The 16018-nt window shown below is 49.7% G+C and overlaps 1 protein-coding gene across 5 annotated transcripts; it reads left to right on the top strand.

The window, feature by feature from the left end:
* Positions 1-15: 15 nt before the first annotated feature.
* Itgb7 (integrin subunit beta 7) lies at positions 16-15950 on the top strand. Of its 5 annotated transcripts, XM_020160258.2 has the most exons (18): positions 17-2274; positions 3057-3156; positions 4661-4729; positions 6618-6676; positions 7046-7249; positions 9394-9595; positions 9688-9858; positions 10489-10730; positions 11089-11247; positions 11572-11667; positions 11823-11912; positions 13017-13166; positions 13471-13664; positions 13954-14177; positions 14371-14590; positions 14733-14941; positions 15262-15422; positions 15655-15950. In XM_020160258.2, the coding sequence occupies exons 5-18, from the start codon at positions 7049-7051 to the stop codon at positions 15733-15735; spliced, it is 2400 nt and encodes a 799-aa protein (XP_020015847.2). In that variant the 5' UTR covers positions 17-2274; positions 3057-3156; positions 4661-4729; positions 6618-6676; positions 7046-7048; the 3' UTR covers positions 15736-15950. The 5 variants fall into 5 exon arrangements, with proteins under 5 accessions (XP_073939561.1, XP_020015847.2, XP_020015846.2 ...); XM_020160257.2 differs by lacking the exon at positions 3057-3156; XM_074083459.1 differs by lacking the exon at positions 4661-4729.
* The last annotated feature ends 68 nt before the right edge of the window (positions 15951-16018 follow it).

Genomic DNA, 16018 nt, shown 5'->3' with positions numbered 1-16018 from the left:
AGTTTTTGCAGGGAGCAAAGAAAATAGAATGAAATGTGCTGGATGGGGTGGGGAGGAAGGATGGGGAGGCCACAGAGCCCCACCCTGTATGCCTGGCCTCAGCCACCAGGTGTGTTCTTACTGGGTTCCTGCCAGCCTTACATATCTGCACTGTTTAGGGAGGAGGTCCACTGAAGTTTCATTTGGTTTGCACAGATGTTCCTGACCCCAAAAAAGAACCTCAGCCCACATCTAAGCTATAGTGTTTCTGGGGATTCTCCAGTTTTTTTGGGGGGGAGGTTGACAGTACTAGGGTCTGAACTCGGTCTCATGCTAGCTAGGTAGGTACTCTTACCACTTGAGCCATGCCCCCAGGATTTGGGTTTTTTTTGTTTGTTTTTTGTTTTTTTTTTTGAGACAAGATCTTGCAATATGTAACCCAGGCTATCCTTGAACCCACAATCATCTTTTCACAGTCTCCCAAGTGCTGGGATTTCAGGTATGCCACCACACTTAGCTCAGTGTTTCTTTGAATATCAGACCCTCTGAGCTCTCTCTGTGACCCTACCGTCACCTTGTGGCTCATTCCCTCCACAACTTCTGAGTCCATTCTTCACCCCATGAGTTCCACTCATTCTCCGTTGCCCTATCTATGGTTTCCTTCTAATACCTCCCTACTGCAGGCCTTACCTCTGCAATGTGTCTTTGCAAAGCCTTTGCCTTCTACCACTGTGCCCTGCACTGCCTTCTTGACCTCTGTGACTCCCCTCATATCCTCCACTCTGCCCACTTCTTTGCTGGAACAGTGCATTGCCTACCTTGTTCCCGGTTTTCTTCATTGGTGACCTATGCATGTAGAAAGGAGTACATGCATGTATAGTGGAGAAGAGTGGGGGAAAAGCAAAAGAAGAAAGTGAAAGAAGATTTACAGGAAACCACAGGGTCTGCAGGGGATGAGGACATTGCCATAGTAACATCTGGTTGTAGGGAAAGGGTAGAAGGATGTCCCATAGCCTGGGGCCAACCCAAACCTGCCCACAGAAGGAGCCCCTCTGCTCCAGCTGCCTGATCCCAGCAGCTACACTTGATCAATCTGAGCACCTGCCTGAGATTGACTCTTTGTTCTGTGCTATGGCTGCAGCTGGGAGCCTGAGAGCCAGTGTCTGCCCACAAGGAGGGGGGACAGTTCTGTGAATACAGACATCGAATCCAGATCCTTCTCAAAGTTCCCTGTAGTCAAGGGTGGACCAGATACAAATCCCATTTCTGTTTTCCACAACCTCTTCTCCCAACAAGATTTTTCCTGCCTCGGCTGCAGCTGTTGTTACTGTATTCTCCTTCCCCAAACTCCTCCGCCTTTTCTAGGATCTACTACTGTCTTGGCTCCTCAGTCCCCCAATCACATTCTCCTAGTTTGGCCCTATGCCTCTTTTTCTCCAGCACGCCAACTGTCTCACCCCCATGACCCCATGACTTCTCATTCTGATTCTCTTTCAGGGACTCACACATGCTAGGCAAGCACTCAACCACTGAGCTATTTCCTCAACCCCTAATTCTGAGTCGTTAGTATATGTCAAATACTCTTGTAAGCAATGAACAGGAATCCTCTCATTTAATTCTCACAACAGGAATCCTCTCATTTAATTCTCACAACAACTCACTTGACATCTGTCAAGTGCCACTTGACAGATGAGAAGGCAGCCATAGGAAGGGTTAAGGAATTTATATAAGGGCTTTACTACCTGGTAAGGGAAAGCCAGGATTTGAACTCAGGCAGATCGGCTCAGAGCCCATGTAGTTAAGCATGCTATGATACAATGGTCTTTGGGTTTCAAAGTAAAAAATAGTCTCTAACTTCCTCCTGTCTGTAGTACTCACTGCCTTCACTTTCCTTCCTATCCTGCTCCCTCCTCTATGAGGGAGTGGAGAGATCATCAATTTAGGAAGGAGGCTGACTTGGATTTAAATCCTATACCAGCCACTTACTAGCTGTGTAACAAAGTTTCTTGGGCAGAGTTCTTGCTCCAAGCCTCAATCTCTGCATCTCCCACCTATGTGACGAGGTTGTTGTGACCATTAACTGTAACATAGTAGTCCAGCATGTGACAGGTGCTCCAGATCCCTTCATCATCCACTCTCTTGGCCCAGCCCACCCCTATCTGCCCCACCTTCTAGATCAGCCATCCCCAAAAGTCCCCCACCCCAGGGCGTGTCACTTCCTCCTCTGCAGCCTCCAGATCAGTACACAAAAACCTCCGCTGCTGCCAGAGGAAGGGCTGCTCTGCACACACATCTGTGAGTACTGGGGAGCCAGCCCTCTTGCCTCCTCTCTTCACAAGCCTCCTGGGAAGAAGGCTCTGACCTGGACACTCAAGACTGTCTAGTCTTGAGAAAGGCTGTGAACTTCTTTCTGCATGCCTAGATTCCCCTGGCCCTGTTCCCTGCTCTAGTTTCACCCCCACCTCCATCTCTCTTTCATCAATTTCCTGAAAGGTACAAAAGGGAGGGGAAGGAGATGGGGATGTATGAAGGCTATCACTAAATGCCTGCCAGGTGCCAAGGGTTCTCCCAAGTAGGCTTCTTCCAATGTTACCCCCAGCTGCCATCCCTGCAGCCTAGTGCTTTGTCCTCAGCTCAGGCTTCTTCCCACAGACTCCATGCTCCTGGGAGACTGTGGCCCAGCAGCTCAGTTCTGTTCCCTCCTGTGGCTCAGTGAGTGGGCTGCTGAGGGGGTCAGCTTGACTCGGGAGATGTGGATGGCTAAGAGAATGTCACACTGGCGTGGCCAGGGTGGCCCTTTTTCCCGATACCTGGTAACAATTTCACCTCAAGGTTTATGTTTCTTTCAAGAGAGGCAGGTCTTTTTATTCCTTAATCAAATGACAAACCAAGTGAGGCAGAGTTTCTGGATGAATTGGTTTATTGCAACCTACACAAAAGTAGGATAAACAAAAATAAGCAAAAGGAGTATATGGAAATATAGGTGACAGTAGATTAGAGAAAAGTAGCTCAGCAGAGTGCTAGGAATAAACCAAACATTGCACATCCCTGAGAGAAATTGTCCAAATGTCCTCAAGGCAGCACTCATAGGAGTCTGGAATGCCCTCAAGCTGGCAACAATGAAGTCAGAGGACTGTTCCCTTGGACAGGGCCTCCAGAGATGGATCCATTTTCCGAGTGAGTACTTGCAAAGAGTGAAGTCACAGTAAGATCGATGTGTCTCAAATGGTAGTCTGAAGGCACTGGTATTTAGAGTGTCAGAAGCTGTATTAGCTGAACTTCCTGGTCAATTTTTGGAGGAAAAGGTCCCAGGTACTAACTATCTCATTTGTGTATTGGCACCCAGTAGTCAATGCAGCTATCAGTCACACACTTAAGGGTGACTGAGAGCCTGCTGCTTTCCTCAGTTACAGCTAGTGTTACAAGAGAAAGCTCAAAATGGAGTTAGTGCTGTCAAAGGATGGTCATGTTAATCATAATGGAAATACCAATTTGGTGTCTGGGGATGTAGCCCAGAGGTAGGGGCCTGGGACATGTGAGGCCCTGTGTTAGATCCTCAGCCTGGACTTTTTTGTTGTTGTTAAATTTAGATTCACAAGAATCATGAGAGCAAAGCACACGCAGAAGGCATAGGGGTGGGTTTGGGAGTAAGAACTGAGTCCAGGAAAATAGGACAAGCATTTGGGCCTAAGGAGAGAAGGGAAAACTGGCTAAGACTCCAAAGGAAAGAGAAATGGTAATAGGTAGAGCCCACTGGAGCCAGCAAGGGAAGACCACTCGTGACTGTAATGGTGCCAGGGTGGTGGGTGGAGGGGAGGAAAGCAGCAAAGTAGCCACAGCCAGGAGGCCTGAGGCTTTTCAATCCAGCTCTGCCTCCTCTTCACTGTGTGACCTTGGCTTCCTGCTCTGGGATTTGGGTTTCTCTTTTGCAAAGAGAAGGTTGAAGTTGAAGATTCTGCTATTCTATGGTTAGGATCAGAAAGAAGGAAGTAAAAGAACTGTGAAGAAGTAGAGAAAGCAGCAGAGAGATGTAATCAGATGTTTAAATAGGAGGGGGAGAGATAGACAAAAGATAGAAGCAAGTGGGGGCCCCAAGGAGGGGAGGAGGGAGAACAATTTCAAGGGGGTTAGGAAAAGCTGTCCAGGAGTTCAGGGTCCCCCACTTTTTTTTTTTTTTTCCAGTACTGGGGTTTGAGCTCAAGGCCTACACATTGAGCTATTCCAACAGTCCTTTTTTGTGTTGGGTGTTTTTGAAATACAGTCTCAAAAAGTATTTGCTCGGGCTGGGGTTGAACCACAATCCTCCTGCTCTCTGCCTCCTGAGTAGCTAGGATTATAGGGGTGAACCACCAGCACCTGGCAAGGGCCCCCTTTAATGAAGATAAGCACACTGCAGGACTCTGGTTTTGTCCTATTCTGGGAACCAGGGTGGCAGTGGGGCCCCAGCTGTGAGATGAGTCAAAGCTGGGCTTTGTGTTTCAGCAGCTCCAGCCTCCCTGACCACAGCACACAGGGCTGAGGTTACACAGATACTGAGGCTTGGGTTGTCCTCTCTCTGAGGGCGGAGGCTCAGTTATATATTGCATGGGCCTGAGGTCACAGGGTGGGAGGGATGGGTAAGGGGAGTAGGAGGAGGTGATCAACGGCTGGGCACCCCACCCCTTCTCTAAACTCCCTACAGAACATCTGGACCTGAATCTGGGCCCAGGCTGAGGAGGGTTTGGATACTTCAAGGCACTTCATGCTGCAGGTGACAATGGGAACTGGTCTGATCCCCAGGGAGCTTGTGTCAACAGTACTCCCCAATACTGCAAATGATATCGACCCTGTACACCCTCCCCTGGGGTTTTACTAAAAAGTCAGTCACTGCACGTGTGTGAAATGATAAATGAATGACTTTTCCTTGCAGCATTATTTGTAGTGGTGAACAATTAGAAATGATTGATTTAATCATTTAATCAGTTTTGTGTGTGTGTGTGTGTGTGTGTGGTGCTGGGGATCAAACTCAGGGGGCCTTGCACATGCTAGGTTAAGTGCTTTGTCACTGAGCTATACTCAGTGGCTCAAGGCAATCATGAAGGGACTGATTAGCTGGGATATGATTTGTCCACACAATGTAAACCTAATATGGCTCTAAAAGTAAACACAAAGTTCTTTATTTTCTCAGGTAGAAAGAGCTCCAAGAAAAGTAGTTGAAAGAAAAAACACGAAGTGCAAAGTTGTGTATGTTCTACCATTTGTAGAATTCTTCCATTGGATTTGATCACTTGAAAACTTGTATAGCAAAAAATCTCTAGAAAGATTATAAGAAACAAAGATAATAAACTACTTAGGTGTGGAAACTGGAGTATACAGGGAATGGGATAGGACATTTCTTACCGTTTAATTAATTTATTTTGTGTTACTGAGGTTTGAACTCAGGACCTACACCTTGAGCCACTCCACCAGCCCTTTTTTGTGATAGGTTTTTTTGAGATAAGGTCTTGTGAACTATTTGCCCAGGCTGTCTTCAAACTGTGATCCTCCTAATCTCTGCCTCCTGAGTAGCTAGGATTACAGGCGTGAGCCACCAGTGCCTGGCCAGTAAAATACATCTTAAAGTTTATCATTTTAACTATTTTAAATGTACGATTTGTGCAACCATCAGCATTAATTTTAGAACTTTTTCATCCTCCCATGAGAAAGTTTCCTTAACTAAGCAGTCAGTCTTTAATCCCCTTTTCCCCCAAACCCCGGTAACACTAGTCTACTTTTTGTCTAGATTTTTCCTAGTTTGGATATTCATAGAAGTGGAACCATACAATACATAGTTTTTTTCATGACTGATTTTGCTCACTCAGCATAATATTTTCAAGATTCACCCACGTTGTGGCATGTATCACTATTTCCTTGCTTTTTTATGGCCAAATAATATTCCATTATATGAATATAACACCTTTTTTTGTTTACCCATTCACCAAGTGATAGGTTCTTTCCCACCTGTTAGCCATTGTCAAGAGTGCTGCTGTGAACATTCATGTATAAGTTCTTATTTTAACACCTGCTTTCAGTTCTATGGGCTTATATCCAAGAGTAGAATTTGCCAGGTCATAGGATAATTCTATGTTTAACTTATGGAGAAATGAGCTACACTCCCAGCCTTTAAATTTTTTATTAAGTTTTTTTATTTATTCATAAATTTTTATTAGGACATATTCATTATACAGGGGCGATTCACAGTGACAATTCTGATTAGACTTATATTGTACATTATTTACTTTGCCCCCATCATCTTTCTAATTAAGTTTTTAACAACCGGGAATTTGCCTGGTGGTCCTAGAGGTTGTTCCAGAATTACCCTGCCCCCAGGCTCTTGCCTCAATTAGAAAAAAAAAAAAGTTACCAACCCTGGTCTCCCCTGTTCTCTTACCCAAAGACTTGTAGAACATTCTTCTTGTATTCCATCCTTCTTTCCTCCTGCTACCATGTCACCCAAGTGGGAGTGACTATCCTTCTGACTCTTACACGCTCCCTCCCTCATCTGCTCCAGCCTTCTTTCTTGTCATTCCCACTCACTAACCCTCTTCCTTTATTTAGAATTCAAGGCTGTGGAATTCTAAGGGCTATTGGATTATTTATTCAACTTCTTCACTTTACAGATGTGGAGACACACCCAGAGAGAAAGCCTGACGTACCACACAGCCAGTGAATAACTGAGGTGGGGCAGGACCTGGTGTGTTTCCCGTTCGATTCTGTTCCAGACAGCTTGGAATCTTGTTGAAGAGACCTTCATGTAGCCCTTAGTGCCTCCAGGCTGTCACCAGGTTTTTTACTTGGGCCACATGGAGTCTACACAAATGAAGAACATGTCTTCCCTAAGGGCCCTACCCTGGCCTGGTACCTCCCGCCATTTTGAAAAAAAACAAAACAAAACTCTTGAATCCATAGGGGGATGTGAAACTACTAGGAAAGTAAAGAGTTGGGGGAGAATTTTGAAGGTGGCAACCACAAGCTAAGTTTAGAGGACTGAGAGCTTGGGGGTCCTTCCTGAGGAGCCACGTGTCTGCCTTTATATATCCTATTACAGGCCATGGTGGTTTTGTCAATGGTTCTTGTGTTTCTGCTGGTCCTGGGCAGAGGTGAGAGTGAGTTGGACACCAAGATCACATCCTCAGGGGAGGCCACAGAATGGGGATTTCCTGACCTGTCCCTGCTGAGGTTCTGCCAGCCAGCTCCCACCTGCCAGAAGTGCATCCTGTCACATCCCAGCTGTGCATGGTGCAAGCAACTGGTAAAGATGGGCCTATGGCCTTTGAACTACGTGGTGTGTATGTGCAGCCTGGGTGTATATGTGTGTGGTCGTGTGCATGATGTGTGCTTTTCTGGTTATACCCTGCAGTCTCATGTGTGAGTGTGTGCACACAGGACCCCTGTGAATGTGCACACATTCACACACATGCTAGTTTCCTGTGCATGTGCAATTATGTCTGTATCTGTTTCTGTTTATGTGGAGAGGACTTCTGACCACGAACCCAGAAAAGCATGTCCTTATAGGAATTCATGTTTGTATACAGGCAAAAGTCTGTTGAGCATGTACACATGAGAAAGTGTATTGGCCAGTTAAAGCTGCCATAACAAAAAAATCATAGATTGAGTGGTTTAAACAACAGGAATTTCTTTCTTTCTTTTTTATTTTCTTCTTTTTTGGTGGTACTGGTGTTTGAACTCAGAGCCTCAAGCTTGGTAGCAAGGGGCTCTACTCCTTGAGTCACACCTCCAGTCCTTTTTGCTTTAGTTATTTTTTAAATAGGGCCTCCTATTTTTCCCGTGGTGGGGTCTGGACCTCAGTCCTCCTATTTATGCCTCTGGTGCCTCCTGTGTATAGCTGAGATGACAGGTATGGGCCATCACACTTGGCTTTCTTGGTTGAGATAGAGTCTCCCTAGCTCTTTGACCCAGTGGGCCTCAGACTGCATTCTTTCAGTCTCTGCCTCCTGAATAGCTAGGATTATAGGTACGAGCCACCTTGTTCAACTAGGAATTTCTTTCTTGTAATTTGATGTTGGGAAATCCAAGATGAAAAATATCGGCCAAGGGCTGGCAGAGTGGCTCAAGTGGTAGAGTGTCTGCTCAGCAAGCTGGCCAATTTGGTGTCCCAGAGAGGACTCTCTTCTTGACTCATAGACTGCCTATGCTCTCACGTGGTGGAGAGAAAGAGAAAACCAGCTTTTTGGTATCTCTTCTTATAAGGGCACTAATCCCATCAAGAGGGCCCCACCCTCCTGAACTCATCATTTACCTTTACTTCCCAAAGGTTCTATTTCAAATATCATTGAGGGTTAGGGCTTCAGCAGAGGAATTTGGGGGAGTGAGGGGGGGAGGGTTCCAGTTCAGCCCATAACTGAGAGTGTATGGTGGGGTTTCTGAGTCTTTGGGGGTGGGGGTTATATTCCTAGATGGGTAGTAGCCTGTGACTGAGCCAGTGGAAGGAAGGGAAGGCTTCTAAAAGCCTGTGGATTTAAGGTGGGAGTCAGGGAAGAGAGTGGATGGTAAGGCTTGAGCTACCTAAGTGGCTAAGGAGGATGGTGGAGAATGTGTCTCTCTGGCTGTTCAAGCAAGGCTGTTCTTTGTTGATACCTTCAAGAGGCAGAGCACTGAGGACACAAGCTGGGGCTGGGGTGAACAGCCTCTCACAGGAAGGAGAGTTAAACAGTGCAGGCCCAGAATAAGAGATGAGGGCAAACTTACAGACAGTCAGAACTACAGATGCTGAGAGGGCCCAGGAGAAAGGTACACAGTGAAGAGGACAGAAAGGGTAGACATAGTCTGTGGGAAGCAGAGGTGAGGTGCCAGGTTGTAGCTAGGGAGACTGGATTCTTGGGGCAATCGGGTCTGTGTCTGCTTCTTCAATTCCCCGACTAAGGGCTGGCACCGGAGCCAGCTGAGAAGCCACCCTAACCATTTCCTTCCCCTGTGGCTTCCCAGCCAGGGCAGGATACCAGATACACTAGGGGGCAGGTGTCTCCTCTTTTGTCCCCATCCCAGGATCTGTGGGTTTTAGGTCTGACCCCTTTCTCATTTTGATGTGAGCATGAAGGGGACATTGGACGAAGAGTTCCTTTTCTTGTGGTAGTGAGGTCGCTGAGATCTCAACAGGAAGTCTGTGGCTCTAGAGGGGAAGGGTGAGAGGATGGGGGAAGGGACAGTCGAGATAAGGGTAGTGGAGGGGACTGCTCTAGGAAGTGGAGTTCTGCTGGGGAAGAAGGGACCGAAGTTCCAGGTTAGCAGTGGAGGCAAGAGGAGGGGAAGGAATCAGAGGGGCTCAGGTTGTTGACTGAGAGCGATTGGAGGCGGCTGGACTGCAAGGTGGCCCTGGGAGCCGGGCTGAAGAGCCATGTGGTCTGGGGTCCCCACACGCCTCGTCTTGCGGTACAGAACTTCACAGCCTCTGGGGAGGCGGAGGCGCGGCGCTGCGCGCGGCGAGAGGAGCTGCTGGCCCGGGGCTGCCCGGAGCAGGAGCTGGAGGAGCCGCGCGGCCGGCAGGAGGTGCTGCAGGACAAGCCGCTCAGCCACGGCGTCCGGGGCGAGGGGGCCACCCAGCTGGCGCCGCAGCGGCTCCGCGTCACGCTGCGGCTCGGTGAGTCCAGGGCCGCGCGCCGGGGCGGAGGTCTGGGCTGAGGTTCGAATGCACTCCGCTGCTGACCCGCCGACCCCTCTTTCCCCGCCCAGGGGAACCCCAGCAGCTCCGAGTCCGCTTCCTCAGAGCCGCGGGATACCCGGTAGACCTGTACTACCTTATGGATCTGAGCTACTCCATGAAGGATGACCTGGAACGCGTGCGCCAGCTTGGGCACGCTCTGCTGGTCCGGCTGCAGGAGGTCACCCATTCCGTGCGCATTGGTGAGCGGGGTGCTGGTCCCCACCCTACAAGACCTTGCCTCTGCCAGCTGTAGCTTCTACCACTGCCTTAGCCTTTGCCAATATGATGTCCTGGACTCACGAGGTCCCCACTTGCCCCCTCCCAGTATTTAACAAATCTGATCAGGCCTGCAGGAGATCCTGGCATTTGTCTCCAGAAACAGTCATCTTAGGTCGGGGAGACTTAGGACTGAGTCTGGAGAGAATATGTTTAGACAGCTGCTCAGCGTCAGACAGTTGCTCTGGACCTACCAAGCTGGACACCATCCTCACGCTAACCATCTCAGCCAATTGACTTTTGGACAAGCTTAGAAGCCACAGTGTCTGCTTTACATTCTGTGCTATCTTTCTTTTGCTCAAGAGTTCCTCTTTTTGCCTCCTGCTGCTTCTACACCTTGGCCTTCCCCAGCCTTCAGAAAGTCCCCCTGCCCCTGTTATGTCCTCTACATCTCCTCCACCCTCACTTTCTTGAGCCGGTGACTCCAACCCCTCACCAGGCACTAGGTTTCTGCCTTCTAGGAGCACCCTGTCTCCTGAGTCCTCAGCAGTCATTCCTCCATCCTGCTGTTGCCCAGTGACTCCTAGCACAGGCTCATGCCTCCCCCCTCCCAGGTTTCGGCTCCTTCGTGGACAAAACAGTGCTGCCCTTTGTGAGCACAGTGCCCTCCAAATTGCGACACCCCTGCCCCAGCCGGCTGGAGCGCTGCCAACCGCCCTTTAGCTTTCATCATGTGCTGTCCCTGACTGGGGACGCTCAGGCCTTTGAGAGGGAGGTGGGGCGCCAGAGTGTGTCCGGCAACCTGGACTCACCTGAAGGTGGCTTCGATGCCATTCTGCAGGCTGCCCTCTGCCAGGTGAGGAGGTGGGGTATGGATTTGTTTTGAGCCAGGACTGCCCACTATAGTTGTATGGGGCACAATTCTAGGGGGTGCATATCCTCACTGTAGTTTACATATGTATCTTAACAATTACCTGGTGGGTTGGAGTGAAATACTTTAAGGAAGAAATACCTTGTAAATTTTTCTAATTTAGTGTCTCCACTAGCAACAGCTCCTGTTTTAGGGCTGGGGAAAGCAGGGGGAAGCAAGGAGCTGTAGGCAGGGGGATGGACAAACTCATGCGAAGCTGGCCAGATCTCTGGCTCATAGAGCTGGCTGGTGTGGCTTGAGGGCTGGACCCAGGTACATAGCCCAATCCTCACTCCCACCCCAGGAGCAGATTGGCTGGAGAAATGTGTCCCGGCTGCTGGTGTTTACTTCAGATGATACATTCCACACAGCTGGGGATGGGAAGTTGGGTGGCATTTTCATGCCCAGTGACGGGCATTGCCACTTGGACAGCAATGGCCTATACAGTCGCAGCCCAGAGTTTGTGAGTCCCCCCCTCCCGCCTTTCCCATACCCCTGTCCAGTGCCACACCTCCTCTTTTTCCAGGACCCCCCTGCCGCACACTCCTCACTGGCAACCCTCCTGTAGAACTCTATCATGTATCTTTCTTAGCATTTCCTTCTCTCCATGTCCCCAGCTGCTCAGACAGAAAACCTGTGTCATCCACTCCAGTAACTCCTTCCCTCTCTGCCAGCCCTCAAAGTCTCCTCCAGCTGGTGGAACCCTGGATTTCTTGAGCTGAGAGCACTTGGCCTATGGGGGAGACCTGAGTGCTAGTGTTCACTCTGTCCCTGTTCCCTGCCCCAGGACTACCCCTCTGTGAGTCAAGTAGCACAGGCCCTCACTGCAGCAAACATCCAGCCCATCTTTGCTGTCACCAGTGCCACACTGCCTATCTATCAGGTAAGAGTTGTCTGAATGCAGTGTCCCCGGGCCCTGACCTCTCCCAGTTCCCACAAAGATCCATTCTCCACCATCATTTGCTTCCTTTCAGACCCCTAGGAGCCCATGTTCTTAGAGCTGAGTCCCACCATTTCCTTCTCCTCCTTATAACTCAGGAGCTGAGTCAACTGATTCCGAAGTCTGCGGTGGGGGAGCTGAGTGAGGACTCCAGTAACGTGGTGCAGCTCATCATGGACGCTTATGATGTGAGGGGAAGATGGCAAGGGTGGGCACAGGGGAGAGGTGGAAAGGGGTCATTAGTTCTGCAGGCTGGCAGAACTTAAAAGGGAATGATCACTTGTGTGTGTGTGTGTGTGTGTGTGTGTGTTAGTGGGGATTAAACTCAGGGCTTTGTGCATGCTAAGCAAGTGCTCTACCAGTTGAGCCACACCCCCCAGCTCCTACATGATGACTTTTTGGCTGTACCATTCTACAACTCCTACCTACAGTTTGCACATTGCTGTCATTAGCAGTTTGCTCACTCACATTCATAAATCTTTTGTGTATGTATGGTTTTTGTGGTACTGGAGTTTGAACTCTCACATTCATAAATCTAGGTGCACAAATCATGAAGCCTTGCTCTGGGCAAAGAAGGACAGTAACATTCACTGAGCTTTTATTTCATGCCAAACATTGTGCTAGTCACATACTTTTTGTCACCTTCTTTAACCTCACCAGCTTCCTAACTGTTAAGACCCCTATTTTACAGATGAGGAAACAGACACAGGAGGCTAGGTTCCTTGCCTGTGGGCTGTATATAAGGATAAGAGATCCCATGCCTGCTTTCACTAGGTTTATAACTAATTCAGAACCACACAATTTTACAGGTGGAAGGAACCATAAGAAGTCTTGAGGGTTTCTTGGGCTTAGGTTGCATCTCTGCTCTAATCTGTAGGCCTCTTGATGACAGGGACCAAGTGAGAAAACTGGACAGTGTCAGGTTTCCAAGGATAAACTTGATATAATGAGTGTGCCCATCAGATCTTATATGCACACGGGCTGTATGTCATGGTTTGGGGTTTGACAAACACAGTCACTGCACATTTACAGTGCCTGGCCAGTTATAGCCCCACTGCCTTTGCTGGCAGCTAGGCTGCCATGATGTAGCAGAGGCCTCCAGATTCTGGGTGTTCCACTGAGGGGGTCACAGATCCTGCATTTCCTGAAGAAATGCCTCCTCACTGGGCAGGATGGAAGGAGCCCCAGGGCCACAGAGGGCAGGGTTCAGACAGAACTGGGAATAGCTAGGGAGGGCAGACTGTAGGGCTAGGAGTCCTGCCTTCATGTGGTTACTTCCTCTCTTCCCACAGAGCCTGTCATCTACTGTGACCCTTGAACACTCTTCACTCCCTCCTGGTGTCAACATCTCTTATAAATCCCAGTGTGGGGGTCCTGAGAAGAAAAAGGGTGAGGCTGGGGAAGCCCGGGGACAGTGCAACCACGTCCGAATCAACCAGACGGTGAGAGCCAGCCAGGATAGGTAGATGGAAGAAAGTGGGGAATGGGAGAGGGAAACCGAAGCAGACAGGAAAAGATGGGAGGCAAAGCATATAAAACAGTGGGAAAGCAGGGGTTATCTTACACCTACCTTCCTGAGGGGGCTTAGTGACTACTTCTTCATGTGTATGTCTAGGAGATGGGTGTTAGCAGGACCCTACCCCTTAATCTACTAAGGGGTAGGGTTCTACACAGTCAGTGGGCTTGGGTGTAGGTACACATCTGTGTGTATAGTCTTATTCCTGTTCCTTCTCACCCTGTCCTCAGGTGGATTTCTTGGTTACTCTCCAAGCCAACAACTGCCTCCCAGAGCCTCATCTCCTGAGGCTCCGAGCCCTTGGCTTCTCAGAGGAGCTGACTGTGGAGCTGCACACACTGTGTGATTGTGACTGCAGTGATGCCCAGCCCCGGGCTCCCCACTGCAGTGATGGCCAGGGACACCTTCAGTGTGGGATGTGCAGGTGAGAGGTTCAACCCTCTAGCTCTCAAAAGACCCCATCTTGTATTCCTCCTCCTTTGCTTTTTGCCCTCCCACTGGAGCCTCCTGGACATACCAGGAGTCCACCTAAATGCCATGCCCAGGCCCTCCCTTCAACCAGAGCCCCTTCACTCTTCTCTCCCTCCACCCTTGGTGTTCCATGCACCCTGGTGTCCCTCTAGCCACTGGTCTGTCTCCACCTCTTTCAAGAACTTGGATTTAGAGCATCTTGACCCTCTGCCTCACCTCTTTCTTCTGCCTTCTCTTCTCAGCTGTGCCCCTGGCCGCCTGGGTCGGCTGTGTGAGTGCTCTGAGGCTGAGCTCTCTTCCCTGGATCTGGAGTCTGGGTGCCGGGCCCCCAATGGGACAGGGCCCCTATGCAGTGGTAAGGGACGGTGCCAATGTGGACGTTGCAGCTGCACTGGACAGAGCTCTGGGCGTCTGTGCGAGTGTGATGATGCCAGCTGTGAGCGACATGAGGGCATCCTCTGTGGAGGTACTTGGAGGGTGGGGTCAGAGAGGCCCTTCGACCCTGGGCATCTCCTGGCATTGAGGGCAAGCACCAAAGATTCTGGTTGGATGTGCCTGGCACACTTGAGATGGACTGGGCGAATGGGCCTGTGGTGGTATGTGATGGCCAATTGTGTGGGGGGAGTATGATTGTCAACCTGTGTATGGCTCTACCCCAGGCTTTGGCCGCTGCCAATGTGGAGTGTGTCACTGTCATGCCAACCGCACGGGCAGCGCATGTGAGTGCAGTGGGAATGTGGATAGTTGTGTTAGTCCTGAGGGAGGACTCTGCAGTGGGAATGGAAAATGCAAATGCAACCGCTGCCAGTGCTCTGACGGTTACTATGGGGCTCTGTGTGACCAGTGCCCAGGCTGCAAGACACCATGTGAGAGACACAGGTAAGGCCTCAGGCTTTAGATGCTGGGAGCAGGGCACAGTGGGGCTTGCTGAACACCCACCTGCTTGTTCTACTTCCTGGAGGGGGGTGGGAGAGGGCCAGTGGGTAACTGCAGGGAACTTATTGCAGTATCTACTGGACAGGGACTGTGCAGAGTGTGGAGCCTTTGGGACTGGCCCACTGGCCACCAATTGTACCAAAGCTTGTGCCCAGGCCAATGTGACCCTGACTTCTGCTCCTATCTCGGATGATGGCTGGTGCAAAGACAGGACACTGGACAACCAGCTGTTCTTCTTCACAGTGGAGGATGAGGATGGAGGCAAAGTTGTGCTGAGAGTGAGACCCCAGGAGAGTAAGTGGGTACAAAAGCCAGGGACATACTAAATGGAACTCTGAAGTTTGATTGGTAGGGCTTCAGAACAGGGAATGTGGATATGATAATAGGAAAACAGGCTGAGTTTGAAGCAGAGCTGGGAATCTAGCACAAAAGCAGAGGTGATGACCAAGAGGATGAGTCTAAGGCCCTAGGCAATGAGGATAACCTTGGACCCTGATAGGTTCCCACTGCTTTTGGAACAGACATGGTTGGAGAGGCTGGACACCTTGTGGGCAACTGTCTATCTGGCCCTATGTCTTGGCCCCCCAGGAATCTGTGTCCTTTCTTTCTCACAGAGGGAGCAGATAACACCCAAGCTATTGTGCTGGGCTGCATAGGGGGCATTGTGGCAGTGGGCCTGGGGCTGGTTCTGGCTTACCGGCTCTCAGTGGAAATCTATGACCGCCGAGAATTCAGTCGCTTTGAGGAAGAGCGGCAGCAACTCAACTGGAAGCAGGTGAGCACACAGCCTCCTACTGCACTGGGCTGAACTTTGTTTTGCCTTTCCTGGTGGGGTCCGTCTTGTTGCTTCCTACCTAGGTGCCTCCCTCTGCATGTTTAGCCAATTCTGCTGCCAACTTCTTTCAGCTCCTAGGATCCCACTTAAGTTCTAGATTGATCTCACTGGACTAGATAAATGTGAATAATTCTGAGATGTTCCCCTCATAATTTGCAACCTTCTTCTACAGGACAACAACCCTCTCTACAAAAGTGCCATCACAACCACCATCAATCCTCGCTTTCAAGGGGGAGATGGTCCCATTCTCTGAGGGGGGAGGAGGGGACTTACCAGGGTTCTGTTCTTTGGGAGGATCATGGGAATGTGGGTAGTCTGGAGGACTAATTCACTGCAAGGAGTGGCCTTCACCTTACTTTACCTTCAGAGTGACACTCAAGAGAGCTGTTTCCTACTGTGAACCTGTTACCCACCTCATAAAGAATAGCAATTCTCCTACTGGAGTATACAATAAAGAGTCTAACCTCAGACTACCGCTGTCTGTCACTTTGTTTCACTCCACCAGGACCAAAGTAGGTTTTCTAGCCTGGGCCTTA

Source organism: Castor canadensis, chromosome 8 (assembly GCF_047511655.1).
Source record: "Castor canadensis chromosome 8, mCasCan1.hap1v2, whole genome shotgun sequence".
Classification (NCBI taxonomy): Eukaryota; Metazoa; Chordata; class Mammalia; order Rodentia; family Castoridae; genus Castor; species Castor canadensis.
The sequence above is the reverse complement of the archived record's forward strand: the minus strand, read 5'-3'. Positions and strand labels throughout refer to the sequence as shown.

Excerpts from the sequence above, each read along its gene's own strand:
- Itgb7 (XM_074083460.1), top strand. The coding sequence starts at position 7,049 with ATGGTGGTTTTGTCAATGGTTCTTGTGTTTCTGCTGGTCCTGGGCAGA. Across the intron at positions 14,942-15,261 it reads GAGAGTGAGACCCCAGGAGA|AGGGAGCAGATAACACCCAA; the intron begins GTAAGTGGGTAC and ends TCTTTCTCACAG. Across the intron at positions 15,423-15,654 it reads AGCAACTCAACTGGAAGCAG|GACAACAACCCTCTCTACAA; the intron begins GTGAGCACACAG and ends CTTCTTCTACAG.